This window comes from Zootoca vivipara, chromosome 1 (genome assembly GCF_965207765.1).
Source record: "Zootoca vivipara chromosome 1, rZooViv2.hap1.1, whole genome shotgun sequence".
Lineage (NCBI taxonomy): Eukaryota > Metazoa > Chordata > Lepidosauria > Squamata > Lacertidae > Zootoca > Zootoca vivipara.
In genome coordinates, this window is record NC_142582.1 from 50,014,860 (window position 1) to 50,032,211 (window position 17,352).

The 17,352-nt window shown below is 44.1% G+C and overlaps 2 protein-coding genes and 1 long non-coding RNA gene across 11 annotated transcripts in view; 2 read left to right on the forward strand and 1 right to left on the reverse strand.

Moving 5' to 3' along the window:
* The window catches only part of CFAP65 (cilia and flagella associated protein 65), a 40,897-nt gene extending 34,579 nt beyond the window's left edge, over positions 1 to 6,318 (forward strand). For all 5 annotated transcript variants that reach the window (XM_035127255.3, XM_035127245.3, XM_060278167.2 and 2 more), the window contains 4 exons: positions 504 to 644; positions 1,866 to 2,156; positions 3,897 to 4,034; positions 5,072 to 6,318. In XM_035127255.3, coding sequence (XP_034983146.1) covers positions 504 to 644; positions 1,866 to 2,156; positions 3,897 to 4,034; positions 5,072 to 5,198 — 697 coding nt within the window. In that variant the 3' untranslated portion in view covers positions 5,199 to 6,318. The remainder of the gene's footprint in view (positions 1 to 503; positions 645 to 1,865; positions 2,157 to 3,896; positions 4,035 to 5,071) is intronic.
* Positions 68 to 17,344, reverse strand: LOC148687553 (uncharacterized). 4 transcript variants are annotated; one of them, XR_015945981.1, is made up of 7 exons: positions 17,281 to 17,344; positions 11,294 to 11,410; positions 9,718 to 9,861; positions 7,957 to 8,011; positions 6,684 to 6,744; positions 3,095 to 3,157; positions 68 to 1,165 (listed from the first exon to the last, which is right to left on the reverse strand). It is a non-coding gene; the product is annotated as an uncharacterized LOC148687553 (long non-coding RNA). The 4 variants fall into 4 exon arrangements; XR_015945983.1 differs by lacking the exon at positions 17,281 to 17,344 and adding an exon at positions 11,806 to 12,089 and having other exon boundaries at positions 6,684 to 6,762; XR_015945980.1 differs by lacking the exon at positions 17,281 to 17,344 and adding an exon at positions 11,806 to 12,026.
* Positions 16,934 to 17,352, forward strand: part of CRYBA2 (crystallin beta A2) — a 29,610-nt gene continuing 29,191 nt past the window's right edge. For both annotated transcript variants that reach the window (XM_060278151.2, XM_035127231.3), the window contains exon 1: positions 16,934 to 17,310. The gene's annotated coding sequence lies outside the window, so the exon portion shown is untranslated. The remainder of the gene's footprint in view (positions 17,311 to 17,352) is intronic.

Here is a 17,352-nt window from a genome sequence, read left to right on the forward strand (position 1 = left end):
ATACTGATATGTCAGGATGGCTTCTAAGTGGTTTACAACTATAAAATCAACCCATAGTTAAAAGAGAGAACACTAAAACTTCCTTTATTAAAATATACAATAACACAAACAATTTAGAAACATAACAATTAAAAACAGTTAAGGGGAAGCTTGCTTTACAACATGACCAGCATACTAATTTCAACTGGTCTACACCATCTACTCTAAGTAGGACTTAGCTGAATACAACCTAATGCATAAGGAAATTGTGAATCTCACATAAATCTCACTCTTACGAAGGCTGCTTTACATGTTGCTTTTCTTAACATTCGTATGTTGGAATTGAGAAAAGCAGCGTATGAATCTGATTCCTTCCAATCCACTGTTGTGGATTGTGGGGAAATTTAACAAACTGAGCCAGGGGACAAAAATCTTGTTGGCTTCTTTCTAGAGACCCTGTGGTTCATGGCATTCTCGTATCATTTGACAAGGCACTTTAATTCTCCTTGTTGTCCTCTTTCCAGCCAACTTAAGAAGACGACAATCAGAAGGAATACTGTGAGCAGGAGTAGGAGCAAGAGTGGATCTCCAAGTATGATGGCGTTAGCAAGCTGTACGGAACAGGAGGCACAGCTAGTAACAGACATGCTGTCGACAGTGATCAAGTGGGTGGCTCCTCAACCAGAATCCTGCTGTTCAAAGGCAGAATATGCTTTCATAACAGTGCTCAGATGCATAGAATTGCAAGGCTAGGTGTATGCATTTGTCACATTTGCCTTCTCTTCCTCCAAGGTGGTCAGAAATAGTGTACAGGAGCTATCACACTGTGTACTCACAGTAATCCTGTGGGGTGGGGAAAGGCCATAGGGAAAGGTTGTGGCAGGGTACATGCTTGGCATGCAAAAGGTCCCAAGTTCAATTCATGGCATCTCCAGGAAGGGCTGGGGAAAGACTCCTGTCTGCATCTCTGGAGAGCTGTTGCAAGTCAGTGTAGTCAATATGAGCCACATGGACTCTGGATAAGGCAGATTCCTATGCTCTTGCGTGGATTAGGCTGAGACTTGGCATTATCCAAGGCAACAGAGTGAACCTCATGACTGAATGGAGATTTGAAAGTCAGGTCCTCCGGTCCAAGTCCACTTCATTGTAGTGACTAAGTAACATGAAGGTAAATTAGCTCAAATTCCTGCAGGAAAGGGAAGATTTGATCAATTTTGGACATTATTTGATCAATTTTGGACATTTTGGTGATTATTGTTATTATTTAATTTGTATACTACATCCAAAGATCTCAGCGTGGTTCACAACAGAAAAATACAAAATACGTAAAACAAAGACAAACCAATAACCTCCCTCCCACAAACACATTAAAAAAGCCATCAAATGTCAATCAGCCAAGCGCCTGGTTGAAGAGAAATGTTTTTGCCTGGTGTCTAAAGGTGAAGGGACCAGGCGAGCCTTGCTAAGGAGAGCATTCCACAAATGGGGAGCCACCACAGAAAAGGCTCATTCTTGTGTTGCCACCCTCCAAGCCTCTTATGAAGGAGGCACATGAAGAAGGGCCTCAAATGATGATCACAGGGACGGGGTCAGTTCATATGGGGAGTGGCAGTCTTTGAGGTTTTGCATCTTTTGTTCTGCTTTCTTGCTGATAATTCACCATGACATCTCACTGCAGCCAATTTTACTAATTTAGTGTGCTGTATATTCAGGGAAGACTCCCAATACCTTTTTCCTACACGTATCCCTTCGGATGTATACCTGGATAGTCTCAAGGGTACGCTGGCTTTTCATATTCCCAGGGTTTGGGGGCAAAGGGCAACAGTGTGACAAAGGCAGCCCGCTTTGTCTTTCATTCCAAAGTAAATTCTCTCCTGACATTCTAGGGGGCTGCTGGAGGAAAGCCAATTCCATGAAGCAGTGATGAGAAGCCTAGCAAAGCCCACTCCCTACTTCTGCCAGTTCTGGAGTGAGGAGTCAGCCAAACAGAAGCACAGCCCAGGTGGTACCTCTACAAGACCAACTTCCCCAGAGTTTAGCCCTAGGTGTAGAGCAGAAGATGAAGATGCTGGAGGAGCAGTAGAGAGATCTCCTATAGAAACTTCAGAAGCTCAAGAGAGTCTAAGTGTCATTATTCGCAAGGAACAATTCCGGGAGCAGAAGGAAACCATTATCAGGTGAGCCAAATGTACAAATTGAGGGGCATATCTAAGTAGGGACTCTCAGCAAAATAGCCATACTCTGGTGACAACACTTCTGTAATGCGAAAGATGCACAGAACAATGGGCAGGATTCAACAACATTTTTGAGCTAGTAGGAGGGTTAGTATTAGCAAAGGGATTTTTCCCACTCTCCTTCCTCACGCCACCCCCAAATCTGGAGGTTTGGAGAAACCCCAGAACAGTTTGGGGGGCACATGGGGAGAGGGAGATGATTCTACTGCACAAGGAAAAACCCCTTGTGCTGACAGAACCATCTGCTTAGTGCTATGTAGAGTACTGGGCTGGCCCATCCATGAGGCAAGGCAAAGCGACCGCCTCAGGCGGCAGGATCCACAGGAGCATCAGATCCTGATGTGGCTGTTTTATTTCCCCTTGTTCCTGGTGCAGATCTTCACTCTGCCCTTCTTTCCTTTCTGGAAGCAGGATGCCATAGTGTGGTTCACCTCAGGTGCTAAATGTCTTGGGCCAGCCCTGGTTGAAACAAACCTAATAAGGAACTTTCATTTTCTCTCCTCTACACGTCCAAAACTTTACTCCAGAGGGTCCCGCAACCCCCAGGAGCTGATTTTGAGAGCATATAGAGTTGGAGGGACAGAAGAGACAGTGCCACTGCATGCCTGGAAGTCTATTATATGAGCAGAGCAGCAGTGTTGGAGAGACCCATTAGCTTCCCAGGATACTTTATCTTTGCTGCTTTTACTAATTAATGCAGGTTGTATTGACAGCTGGTTCCTTACTGTCCCGACTTTAAAAATATTTAAAAGAATGTCACTCACTCCATCTCCCTGCGGCTCACCTATGTCCTTAAAATGCTAACTCTTGCCGCAGTATTCCAAATTTCAAAATATTGCTAAGCGACACATTTTAGGTTATATTCTGTGCTATCAAAGTACCTGTTGCTGTATCATGGGATGCATTTCTCTTCCTCCACAAAAGCCAAAAGCAGCCATTCATGTCTGCGGGAGAAAGTAAAGCAGCTATAATTGGAGACATTGAAGAGGTAGCACAAAACTTGGCCTCATCCCTGATGTTGAGCCCATCAGTATCTGAGATGGAGGGATGGTTTTTTCCCTCCACTCCAGTATATTCCCTTTAGAAAGCAAAGGGACAAATGCATTCCTCCGGGAGAAAGAAATGAGACTGCAGTCTGGGACATACTTGAGCAAGGGACAAAATTTACTCCCTTCCCTGACAGGGCTGTTGCTTTTCTTCTGCCCATAGAAGTGAGCAACCCCTGACTTCTATGGACATCTAAGAGAAAAAGTAAATACAATCCATCACAGTGATGATTCTACTACTCTGAAGTTGAGAAGGATTCCAGTGTATTAGAGAGAAGCAATGAATCTGTGCCTAAGCTTCAGCCTAGAACCTCTCTTACATTTACTAGCCTGTGTGTGTGTGTGTACTGGTACTTTCCGACCCCCATCATAGACATTCAATTCTATATATGGATTCATCCATTCATCTGTCCTGTCTGCAAACACACCCTTTCAATAAAACTGGTTTAGCTTTTTCCCATTCATATATTCCAGGCCAGTGTGCCTTTGGTTTGTTAGCATAGCCGACAAGTTGGCAAAGATCTATTAAAAAGGTAGAGAGTAGGATGGGCACTATGCTGTGGTACCACTCTGTAAGCATGCTTGGAAACACCAACTTCCCTGGACAGGGAGAACTGAAATGCTCTTTTCTCTTAAGGTTGCCAGCATTTGCAAATCTGACTGAGATGGTGCTGGAAAACACCATCAGAAACATTCTGGTGGAGGCTAGTCGTGGGGAGGTAGTACTGACAGCACGACCCAGAATCATTGCACTCCCTACTGTTTTCTCCCAAAAGTGAGTAATGGGTTATAGAATAATAATAATAGTAATTTCCTTTTTGTATGAGCCTAGAACAAAAGGATAGAAGAACTTGGTTGATGCCTATTTAGTAACTATGAAAGCTTAGTGGGAGAGGGTCATTTATGTTCTTATGGTTGGAACATTCGTCCATCTTTTCTTTTGTATCCTATTGGTTTCCTTTTTTTATTGTCTCACCTTGTGGTGTGATTGGCCTGCTCAATGGCCACGGAATGGAAGCACAAAATATGAGGGAAATGGGTATATGGTTGAAGTTAAAGGAGGTGGTGAATAAAGGGAAAGAAGGCTTGGAGGAAGAGGTGTAGTGTGGTGAGTACTGTGGCCTCAGGTGCAATTTTGAGAGGGGGCGCAAACAGTAGGCTCCTCCATCGGAGCCTGGCTCCATGCCAGAAAAAGCTGTGCCTTTGCTGCGGTGCTTGTGCTTGGGGCAGCTCCGACCCCCCCAGGCCTGACCTGGGCGAGGAGAGCAAGTGAGTGGGCATTAGCACTGCCACCCACCCTCCTTGGCTGTGGCACGCCTTGCGCCCAACGGCAGCAGCTCTGCTGCTGGGTTATTTCTGACCCGGCAGCGGAAAGCAGAAGAGTTGATGGCAATGCTGCCACCCACCCTCCTTGTTTGTGAGGCACTTTACGCCTGGCTGCAGTAGCAGACATGACCCGGTGGCGGAGGGCAGGAGGAGAGTGGCAGCAGCTTCCCTGGGCAGTGCCAGCATACACTCTGCCACTGGCCAGAGGAGAATGGTAAGAGGTAAAAGCAGAAAGGAATCCACTAAGGTTAAGGCCTGGAGAGGGGTGCACCAGTTGGAAGAGAAGGTTCTCATGGTACCTGCTGCTACACAAGGAAATCAAGCAATAAGATATGAGAAGTGTGCCATTGGATCCTGTTAGGTGGTCTCTAGCAAAGAACATGCCCAGCCATGCTCTTTTAAAGTCAGAAACTGGACCTGGGGCTTTAGAATATTTTCTTTAGTATTATGAAGTTGTAAAAACTGAAATGGAGCTTTTTATTTCAGAACTATCAGTCCCATTGCTCCGATGCACAAATCGCCTCTGCTCCACCCCACTACAGCACCACTGACCTGTGCCTCCAGAGAGAAAAGGGACTCTGAAGGACAGCGGCACATCATCTTGCCCCCCTAGGGGCTTGGAGAACACTGGTACCACACAAGTCCAGTATTCACATCTGGCTAGACCCTCTAGGAGCTATGGTGCTACTGGAAAGCTGCCCTCTTGGAGGTGTGGGTCAAATGAGAAATGACTTGCAGAGAAACTTCTGTGACCCTACCCTATTCAATAATAGCGCGGGATCTTTATCATGCAGCCTTCAAAATACAACTCTGGTTTGCGCCAAAGCGGAAGTGGTTCCACTTGTGCCCTGTGTGTGAGAGATTATTTTTTCAAATTAAGATGACTTTGTTTCCATCTTGGCAAGCCTCTTGTATTGTAAGTGTTCAACTTTCCCTCCACCAAGGGGCAGTGCAGTCTAGTTTCTCAGCGCTCCAGCCTCCGCAGAGGACAGCACTTTTCCTTGCTGCTACAATTCCTGAATAATGAAATCTGGCAACCAGATATGCAAGCCACAAAGCCTTTCTGAACACCAGTAACCACGATTAAAATAATACAAACTTGACGGAAAGCGAACTGGGGTGGCCTGAGCCTCAGAATGCAGCTGTTTAAGAAACAGGCTATTTATGGACTCTCCATTCTGTCATTCCTTTTTAGTTTCCAGGAGCTAGAGGTCTGCAAACCTTGAAGGTGTTTTTAAGGCTAGATCTCCACACAAACATTTTCAGAATGCTATACATTGTCGGGCTTGGGCCACCAGCTCTGAAGTTCTGTAACAGCAGTGTGTTGCAGTTTCTAAACATCACCAAATATACTCTCCTGTTGTTTAGTCGTTTAGTCGTGTCCGACTCTTCGTGACCCCATGGATATACTCTCCTAGCAGCTTGATTTGCATCTTTCAAAGATCTCTCTTAAGAGGAGTTGTGGGTCCTGTTTTTGAATTTGCAGAGGTATCCATCCAAAATGTGTTCTAACTGTAAGACGAAATTGTTAGCATAACCTCAACACACATAAGCATCTATGAAAACTGGAACAAAGAATTTGAAGTGGGAGAGGTAGCATGATCCTGTGTTCTCTGTTAAGCAGCAACCGCCAGCAAACTAACAATAAACCAACGGGTACGCCATTCACTGCAATGTCTTGTGTGCAAATGCTTTACCTCATTAGATAATTATAAACTTTTCTATGAATGGTGTGGACCGTAGTCTTGCCTTATCTCTTTAGGCTAATGTCATGACTCAACTTGATCAACATTTTTTCTCTCTTTTTTTTACAATGCTGATTTTTTGCCATTGTGCCTAACCCATCCATTTGCCAGAGCTACCTTGTTAATTTTTAGCAAAGATTTTAACTTATTTCACCATCTCCTCTCAAGGGCGCATGGCCCCAATCATTGGGGTATGTGTGGTGGCCTAAACTCAGAATTTATTGAGAAAAGCATCTGCTCCCCCCAATTTCCAAACATGCAATTTTAGGAGGAAGATATGGGCACGAACAGGGCATGTGCTAAGTTTTCTACAAGGTTGGTGAGAGCAATAAATAAATGATGTACAGACATACCTTCAGGATGACAAATTCCATGCAACCAAATATTGTGCTTCTCTTTCTGGAGCAGAGGCTCCTGTGATTAAAACAGCGACTATATTCAAACAGCAGTTTAGTTCAACAATAAACACTTTTGTTCCCTCCACACTATCACCATCACAGATTTCTCATGTCACCTTAGAAGGGGGACTTAACACCTGAGCCCATAAGCCTTTTAAAAACAAAGTATTTGTACTGCAGCTAATTTATTTCAGAAAGTCGGAATTGGCTTTAATTTGGCATATATAGGGCTGCTCTTTTTTTCCTGGGTATCATTACCTATCTGCAAACCAGGGCAATAGCTCTATTAGCTACATGGTAGTATTTAGGTGTCAAATGGAGACAGCCTAGGAAGAAGCTCAAGAGAAAGAAAGCACAGGGGGCAGCTATCTATTATGGCTGGATTGGAAACACTTAGAGAGGATGTAGCCAAAACGGCTGTGTCCATGCTGCTTAGCAGCATGGGAACAGCAGTATATTCCCCATTGCAGAGGTGATGGCTGATGTGCTGGGTGAAGCTTGGTGGGAAAGGTGGGCTGGGGTTGGTGCACTGCATGGAGAGCAGCCATGAGTTGCGTACACGTAAACTGGAATATGGCTTGATGTGATTAAATTATTGGGGAGGCTGGCTGCTCAATGCCTCACTGTTATTACTAAAGCACCTCTGCTCTGTTCTTTAGCCTGCACATTGCTTCTCTTTTCTGTGAGCTGGTTTAGCTAGCTGCCTTGAGAGGGAGACTAACTAAACCCAAGAGAGAGCCCCAGAGCCAAGCTATGCCATAGCTTCATTATGTGATGGCAAGCAGCACCATGCTAGGCCCTCAAAAGGAAGCAGAGCATGGAGCCTCCAAGCTGCAGAGCTTCAGGGCCAAACAAACATGAGAATAATTGTGTGAATGTAAATAACAGTCACAGTCCGAGGATCCTGTGAAATGTGGAGAATAGTTTAACACTGCCTTTCCAGTGGCGGAGCTTCATGCTCCGGTATGGGGGGGGGGAGAGAGCAGGCGGGGCTGGTGTGCGTCCTGGGGGTGTGGTGCACCACCTGCAGGGGCTGGGCAGTTGTGATGGCACCTTGCCGGGATCGCGCTGCTGGGGGCAGTGCACTCCCCCTACACGCCTCTTCCTCTGCCAGTGTGCCTTCCTGCCACATTCCTGGTCCCAAAAATGCCTTTCTAGCTGCTATTTGCATTTCTGTTTTGTTTTTAAGCCTGGGTCAGCAGCAAGGAAGCTGAAGAGTTAAACTCACCCCTCTCTCCCCACATGGTCCCATGGTCAAGCTTCTTCCTGGCTGATGTAGATAACTGAAAAGAAAAGTGTACATTAATTGTAGTCATGTAATTAACATCTAGTTGGCAGTCAAGCTTAGCCCTGTGACTGTCCTGCTTACTCCCTTGCAGGATCACAAAAAAAACCCAACTCGTGTTTGAACCACAAAGTGCTGTTCTATTGTAACAGCATAAAGCTGAATAAGAAACAAATAAGTGCTTTATGCAGCCAGGATCTGGTGCCTTGCCAGCAATCCAGCTTTCTGGAATTGCTACTGGAATTGCTGTTTGCCATGAGATAGTTTCTCGGGGAGAAAAAAAACCTTGCCCAATCTTGGGGGGAAAGGGTATCGTCTAGACACCAACCTTTGCTCCTGTGCCTTTAACATAAGTTTGAACAGATGTTGGTCGTGAAAATGATTGCTTTTCTACCTTGACAAGCTGCTTCTACTGATTTCCACACATCAAGCAACAGTTAAAAAGCACAAGAGCAGGCCAGGTTGAATGTGTTTGTCAACCCCACAAACCATGATGCAATCACACTCCCAGCCTATGGCAATCTATTCTACCTTATTCACTCCCCCCCAGGAAAACACACCGTTCTTAGTTTGTCTATTATCTCCCCACCCACTGCAACACTGCTTTTATTTCTCATTTGCCCTTTAGTATCCCCTAGACACCCAAGCTTCATTCATTTTTTATTGTCTGTTCCAAAGAGCATTATATATTGTCTTAGTGGCTCCTCATTGTTTAAATAATTGTGACTTGAGATACAAAAACACAGAATTATAAAAATACTTCTGTTCAAATGTACTGAGAGGGGAAACAACTTGCCCATTTGTATGAACCACAGGCCTGTAAACAGAGCAATCCAAAGCATGTCTACTCGGAAGTAAGTCCCTCTGAGTTCTGTGGAACTTGCTGTCAGGTAAGTGTGTATAGGATCACAGCCTAAATGTGTAAAGGTTTATCAATACACAATAAATTATCTCCTGATAAATTGATTCTGGATATATGGTTAAGAAATCAAGATTATGAGGCAAGAGTTTTTAAATATTATGTAGAAGAGGTAAAGCACAATGATAAAAATCTAAGGTTTTAGGATTCACAGAGTCCAATTGTTAGTTCCATTCTGCTTTGTCTTGTACAAAATTTATGTAATGGGGAACAATGACAGGAACATGCACTGATACAGAGACAAACTCCTATTTGCTTTTGTTTTCTGCTCCCTTCTACTATTAAAAGACTAACAATGTAAAGAAATTATGGAAGATTATGGTCTAATATCCTGTGAATAGAAGGGTGTGAAATCTATTCATAGCTCCAAAAGAAGATGGATTTTGCATCTACCGGTATCTCAGATGCAGAGCTGGATTGTGACCTGCATATAATTTCAGTCTATTATGGAATTTGGATTCCAGCTTGCAAACAAAATGTTGCAGCTTTTGTAGGATCGTAATTCATAAAATGTGGGAGCATGTTGAGAAAGAAAAAGATTAACCAACATCTTGGGGCATCTTTCATAACTTCATGTAACAATTTTGAATGTACCTTACATATGAGGTGTTCAGCCAACAATCTTCCACTGTTTTCATACACTTCCTAAAACTTACAGTAACATTTAGTTCATTTTAACTGCTGCTTTCACATAATGCACATTCCTGCTTGGTTTTCCATCAGTGCCCAAATCCTACTCTCTATGATCTTTTGCACAATTGAATATCCTTTTTTTTCATACATACTGTTTCTCAAAGAGTAGCCTTTTGTCCACCGTTGGTCTTCTTGTTAAAGGGGTGTGTACAGACATCCAGGTTTTTTTGGCAAATCACCCCACCCTGGAGCGTTTTGATTGTGGAATACAGTTGTCCTTCCTTCACACCGAGGCTCTGCAACAGGGAAAACCGGTTTTACCAGTACACAGTCTTCTTGCTGCTGGCAAATTTCCTACCCTCACTCTATAAGCAATATTTTTTTATTAATCCAAGTGTGTTCTTGTGTGATCGTCATGGGCACATGTGCCTATGACATCACGTATGATGATCAACCTCCCCCCCAAGCAATTGTAATTAATTTTAAAGGGTTAGATCCTCATTCCCAATTTCAATGGACAATGCCTATCCCTATTCCCTGGTGTCCTGCTGGTTCCCCAGATTCAAAACCCATCTTTCCCCCTCTATACTGGAACACCCCCCTTTTGTTTAAAGCAGTGATGGCCAAACCTGGCCCTCCAGGTGTTTGGGGACTACAACTCCCATCATCCCTAGCTAACAGGACCAGTGGTCAGGGATGATGGGAATTGTGGTCCCAAAACAGCTGGAGGACCAAGTTTGGCCATCACTGGTTTAAAGGAACAAACATTTACCGTATAATCAGTAGGGCTATGGTTCTTGCTACAGGACCCATTCGAACAGATGCACAAAGTTAACTGGCAAAGAGCATCATGAATAATGTTGGTCCTTTAAAAAGATAATTCCATACTCAATGACTGAACATGCATGAAGCCCAGAACCTTCTTGGTCAAGTTGCTGCCCAGCCAGGGACCCTCTATTTTCTAACACATAGTAGCGTCATTTAACCATAGTTCTAGTTACAGGTAGGTAGCCGTGTTGGTCCGAGTCGAAGCAAAATAAAAAAATTGCTTCAGTAGCACCTTAAAGACCAACTAAGTTTTTATTTTGGTATGAGCTTTTGTGTGCATGCACACTTCTTCATATACACTTGAAACAGAAGAGTCAGACCCTTATGTATATACAGAGGGTATATACCACCCTCAGTACATATGTGTTATATATAAAAAGGTATCTTCCATTTTTTAAAAAACAAACTTCATAATAATATTTACCGGTATTTCAATTCATAGTCTTGCTTTTAACAATGAATGGGATGAGACCACCTGGTAAATTTTAACATTAGATGGACAACACACACCTATTTCATTTTACCACAAAATGTCTTGCCAAATCTTTGTCTGAGATCAGAATGCTAAAAATCAATGATATCCATGTCTTATGAGGACATTGTCATCTTGGATATCATTCTGCATGTACAGTACAGCTACTGCACATTTCTATCTAAGATGACAACTCAGGCACAAAGATGTATTTGAGAGGCAAATTTCACCAGGGGCAGCTCTTTCCAGTACCACTAGGTACAAGCAGGGGGTACAACAGTTGTGCATTTTCCAGCTGACAGCCTTTGGGGGGGAGTTCTTTGGGCCAGGTGTGATCCTCAGACCTGTTAAACATTTAACACCTGCTGTATCTCTCCATTGTTGGGCTGGAAAAGAGAGAGAAAGAACAAAAGCAGTGGATGGATCACCTGTTGGCAGGCTGTTCTTTGCAGGCTTACATGACGATGTTGCTTTCCTTCAGACAACTGGTGCATAAGGGTCCGGTTTTGTCGGCTAGGACAGGGTGTCATTCTATGGCATCCTTGCTGTAAGTGGGGGTGGGGGAATGGGGAAGAACATCAGTAAGACAAGATGGAACATCATACTTGAGAATGCCTGGGCTGCTTTAAGAAATCTTTTGAGAACATTGTATGTCTCCTGGTATGTAACAAGAAAGCAGGTAAATTGTTTGGGGAAAGGAAAATGCTTTTAAGGCCATTAAAATGTCCTGTATTGTTCATGACAGTTCCAACAGAATACAATGCAGTGGCTGCTGGCTGGTCCCTTCAGGAAAATAAGGCCCTGTCCTCTGTTAGCCCCACCTGCCTATCTTTTTACTTAGGACCATTCCAGAGGGTGGCACTGGCTGCCGGTGTTGTCCTTGAAGAACTCAGCAGGGAAAAAGAAGGGAACAAAATGCGAATTAGTTGGCTCTGCTTACCATTGTCTCTTGTTCCACCTACTGTTTGGACTCACTGCCTTCCGCTCCAGTAGTTCTACTGTAACAAAGTAAATCAGAGCTTTCCAAACTGTGTGTCACAACACTTTAGTGTGTCAGCTGCAGTGTGCACTGATGTCATGCAAATGCCCCCCCCCCCCGCCACGCTCTTATAAGGTAGTTTCACCTCCGGTTTGCAAGTAAAACTGTGTTACAGTATTGAATGATAACCCAGCTTTCACCATGGGTTTTAATAGGTTTAATAGGTTTTATTTGGTAACCATATTTGTAATGGATTTTTGTTGGTGTTTGTCCTTTTGATGCTATGGCCTGTCGGCTACGCAAATAAAGTTTGATTTGATTTGACTGTGTTACTGTGTCACAAAATGATGCATGTCTAAAATGTGTGTCACCAACATGGAATGCTTGGAAAGCTCTGAAGTAAATGATCACCTTTCTGTCTATCATTTGATATAGTTTTATGCAGACGTCTTATATTGAATTTATGGCTCAATTTATGTTTTGTATACTGTAATTATGTATAAAAGAAACACCCACCTGGATTTCTACTGATACGGCTCCCACCAATGCTGCTGGTATCACTGCACACATTAAATTGCAAGCACAAATTGAGTCCCCTCAAAAGTAAAACTAACATGCCACTTAAGACAAAAAAATTGAGAATGTATCTAAAATATGTAGGAAAAAACCCATTGTATGGTGTTAGGTATGTCACTAATCTCTTTGTCCTTAAGATTTTCAGCTGCAAAATGGGAGCATCACACATTCATCTTGAAATCAAGTAACATTGTAAAGCATTATAAAAAAATTCCTTCAGTAGCACCTTAAAGACCAACTAAGTTTTTATTTTGGTATCAGCTTTCGTGTGTATGCACACTTCTTCAGCATTGACACTGTTATCTAAGTAAGAAAAACCACACAGTGTCAAGTCATCCTGGAAAAAGGGCAAAATTCAATGAAAAATTAACCTCTTTGAATTCCTACTGATCTTTTTCACCCCACCCAATTGCTTTCCTTCTTATACTTACAGCCTACAGACACTTCTGGCTGTCACACATACACTACAATAACTATCAAGAATCTTGTGGCATCTGAAAGAATAACAAATTATGGCATAAGCTTTTCATGGACATCAGATGCACCTACACTCATAAAGTCTACAACAAAAGGCTGCACCCTTCTGTTTTATGGGACTGCCGGCATATGGTAATTTCAGTTTTATTTTTGACAGGCTACTCCAAATGATGTACAAGTCTGCTCCAACCTTACAATTTCATATTTTAAAAAACATCCTCGTTGCTGGCATAGCATACAAGGACAGAACTAGGCATTGTGCAAAACACAGGAATGCTTCTTAAGGCCAGAGGTCCCATGTATATTGCCCCACGATGTGGATCAATGGGTGTGCATGTGAATGCACAGTATGATGGTATCATTACTAAATATTACAAGGGAAAGGAACTCCAGATATGGCAGCTGTTTTGGGCAGCAATTCTGTGCTTTGGGTAAATTCTAGTTTTGCCTGGAGAGACTCTATTCAGTGTGGGTTCTTGGGATGCAGAACCCCTAGCAACATTGACTGCAGGCTGCCTTAGAGCCCTAGGGCCTTGACACAACTTCCGGTCTACCGCCATTGCTGTCCGGTGAGAGAATCTTGAGCTCCAAGATTCCCTGGTGCTGTGAGGGAGGGGGGAGCTGCGAGAGCGCCGCAGGCCCCAAAAAGAGCCCCAGATTGAGCGTTCTGGGGACGTGGGGACTCAGCTGCACCCCTTTTCGTCTCCTCTGCTCCCTGGTAAGCCCTATTAAGGGAGCCGAGAGCGAGCGGAGTGGAGACGTGGGTGCCTTTGTCATTGGATACTGTGAGTAAAGAAAAAGGACTTTTGAGTAAAGAAAAAGGATACCGTGAGTAAAGAAAAAATTTAATCAGAAAGAATTGGCCACGGGAGGAGATTTAAAAACGGAAGTCGATCTCCCCCATTGAGTGAATTGAGATGCAGTTAATTTGCCCGAAGCCGGAAAGATTGACAGAAGCTTTCAATTTCCAAAGATTGGACTTAAAACCTTCCCCCTGAGGCAGGGTAAAGAGCAGAAGGGTTGAACTTAGTAAAATCCCTGTAAATTTTTATTTTTATTTGGACTGGGGAAAGTCCCCCTGTAAGCTGGAGTCGGGTCCCTGGAGGGATCAGCCAGCCGCCATTATGACGTCACAGTAGGAAGGAATTTGTTTACCTCTTTGAGGTTGGGAACTGTCAGTATTGAAGAGAGCGCAAAATAGAAGGCTGTGAATATGAAGTTTGATAAATGCTCTTTTTGTAAATGGACATAAGAGTTTTAAGGTATGAAGAAGAACTGAAAATGCTAGTTTGCAACCAGTTCAGATATAATTTCTGTCTTTGAAGTTTGGAAATACGAACTGCGCCATTTCCTGTTTTGTAACCTGTGCTGTACCCATGAAATTTGAGACGAGCAAGATGCCAGTAGACATAGTAACATCTGTCTTCTCAGATTTTCAAGAGGAATTCCTGAAATTGCTATGAGATCTAAGAAGTGAAGTACATCAGAATACAATACAGATTGGAAAAATAAACCAGAAGTGTGTGGAAATTGAAAAAGGACTAATTTCATCAGAGAGCATAGAGAAGAAAGATGAACATTCCTCAGTCCTGGACCATGCAATTGAATCTAAAGAGGAGGAGGAAGGGGCATGGAACATTGTGCTCCCAGTGAGAGGGGGGATGGACAAGACCCATGCTTGACTCAAAGGGTTTTTAAAGAAGAACCAACATGGAATAATGCCCTCCCAGTGAGAGAGGGAGAGCAGGATCCATACTGGGGTCAGAATCTAAGGGGAATAAAAATTGTGAAAGGATTGAAAAGTGGAAATTTAGATGAATTGTATCATGTAACAGTTAGAGAATTGGGGAGACAGCAGGGGATGAAGAAGGAAGTGTGGTGGATAAGCTATGACAGAGTGGGAGTGGGGTGAGGAGTAATAATGGATGTTGTTTCCTGACTGATTAAGATGGTCCGAAACTGGAATGACCTATGGAACTGGCTGAATCATCTGGGAGACCCCAAATCCAGGGGAGGGGGGGCTGAATCAGATCTAAGTGTTTAAATGTTATTAGGATAGAAGAAGTATATCTGAATTTATGGATAATTTTTGGGAATAAATTTTAGGCTAAGGGGTGAAATAGAAGATAGATGGTTGGGACAATAATTTCTGATTTGGAATAATTGTTGAATTATAGGTTAAGGATATTGATGTTTACAGATTAGGAATAGTTGAGAGATAATGAAAAAAATGTGTTAAAATGACTTAAGATATAATATGAAAATTGCTAAAGTTGGATTTAAAAATGGACCCAGTGAGGGGGGAATTGAGGAAGTCTACAATGTCAAGTAAAAATGAAAGATTTGTTGTAATTGATATGTTTTTCTTTTTTATGTTTTATTTTTTGTCTTTGTCTTTTTGTTTTTATGATTTTTTTGTATTTTGTATTGTTTGAAAATGAATAAATATTATTTGGGAAAAAATATATTGCCCTAGGGCCTTAACTACCAACACTGTTTTAGGGCAAGGGTCAGCAACCCAAGGCCCATGGGCTGGAAGCATCCTGTGGAGGTAATTCGACCGGCCCATAAGCTGCCCCTGAACTGAGCTGCCCGCTCACGCGCTGTGCTAAACCGGTGCAGTGCAGCACAGGGACTCGCTTCTGCGGTGTCGAAAATCATGTCTGCGCATGTGCAGATGCCGAAAATTGCATCTGTGCAGACACAGACACCGAAAATCGTGGGGGCGCGGGGGCGCCATCCGGCCCAGGGAGGGATCTCTATGGGACTGATCTGGCCCAGGCAAGATAAACCTTGCTGACCCCTGTTTTAGGGTTGTTGTTTTTTTAAAAACAACAACAACCCTAAAATACTGTTTCATTAGATGACATCCATTAACTCAGTTTGGGAGTAAACTTTAATCCCTGCAACATGGAACCAGAAATGCATTCCCAGAACAGGCAACGCACACACTAGCTTTAATGTTTCCTTTCAGTCACACAAAGCTGCCTTAACTACTGTAACTCAACACTCTCTTCCAAGTCCCTGGCTCAGATAGGTAACAGAAATCTCATTCTCATGGCCTTTTTGGTTTCCATAGAGAGAACTCAGTCCCACTGACTTCAGTGGTGGCTCTGCCAATGCTGATGTTGTTTACAGAAGACCAAGGGGAGAGGGATCCCAAGGAGAGAAGACTTTTGTCCAAGCAGAATGACTGTGGATGTGTAGTACAGGTTCAAGTCTGCTCAGCATGAGTCCATCAGCATGAAATTACTGGGTAGACCTTCAGGAAGTACACCTCTCTCTTGGTGCCCAATATTTAAATGGGAGGAATATATCATAGCAAAAATGAAAACTGTAAAAAGCACTTTAATATAAATAAAGGGACTAGGCAAAAGATTAATACAAAGACTGAATCTTGTTCTCCAGCAGAAGCCCAAGCATACAGTCCCCCCCCCAAGCTCCAGTACATTATGTGCAGTTCTTTTGCTTGGCCGTCTCCAAATTGTGCGTAACGTGTATAAACACCACGCTGAGTTACATTCAGTTTGTGACTTTCTCCAGCCTCTCACTCCTCAATAGTGCACTCAAGGTACTCTTCCCACTTAGGCCTGATTTGAATTTGCTGGCCTCTGCCTGGCACAAATGGGCAACCTAGCTTCCCTCTGGTTCGCCTTCCAGTGCCAGCAGTGTGACAAAGGGAACTCTGCACAGTCTCTTCTCCTGTTCTCCCTCCCAAACCTGCACATTCAAGCCCGATTCTCCTTGGCACCTGCCAATCCCCTTGCACCTGAACCAGGATGTGGACGTTTTACACGTCCCTCCCTCGGCCATGCCCATCCCCTCCTTCCTCCCTTCTCCTCCTGTGTTCCCAGCAGTGCCATACACCTGCCCGGGACTGCGCTCCCTCCCTCCCCCCTCCCCACGCTGCCCGCCCTGGGGCAGCGAAGTGAGAGAGGCAGGTGGGCGGAAAGCGACAGCTGGTGTTGTTCCAGGGAAGGTTTAATGAGCATTGCCTTCCTTCCCTCCCCCTCTCTGCTCTTTGTGCAGCGAGTTGCCCGGGCTGCTGGCTCTAATCAACCCCATTAGCAAGGGCTCTGGTGCTAATCTGGGGGGCTCCTGATGCCCCCCTCTCCCCCCACCCCGCATGCCTGGCTTGCCTTCCTGCCCTGCTGTGTCAATATTTGCCCTGAGCAAATGCAGAGCCCATGACAGGTGTGCAGGGGAGACGGCACTCTCCTGGTGACAACCCAGCCCTCAGGCTCCTCCATGCAGCCCCCCACGCCCTGGCCCCCCTTGCTGCCTGCCAAGCCAGAGCTATTTTTATCAGGCCTATAAAAGCCACCGCAGGGCCAGCATCACCCTCATTTTCCACTTGCTCGGCTGGGAAGGTGAGTCCCTCACCTGGAGCTGCCAACGTGTCACTGGAGCCAGGTGAGATGTTCCCAGGCTATTGCTCAGCAATGCCATGGGGTG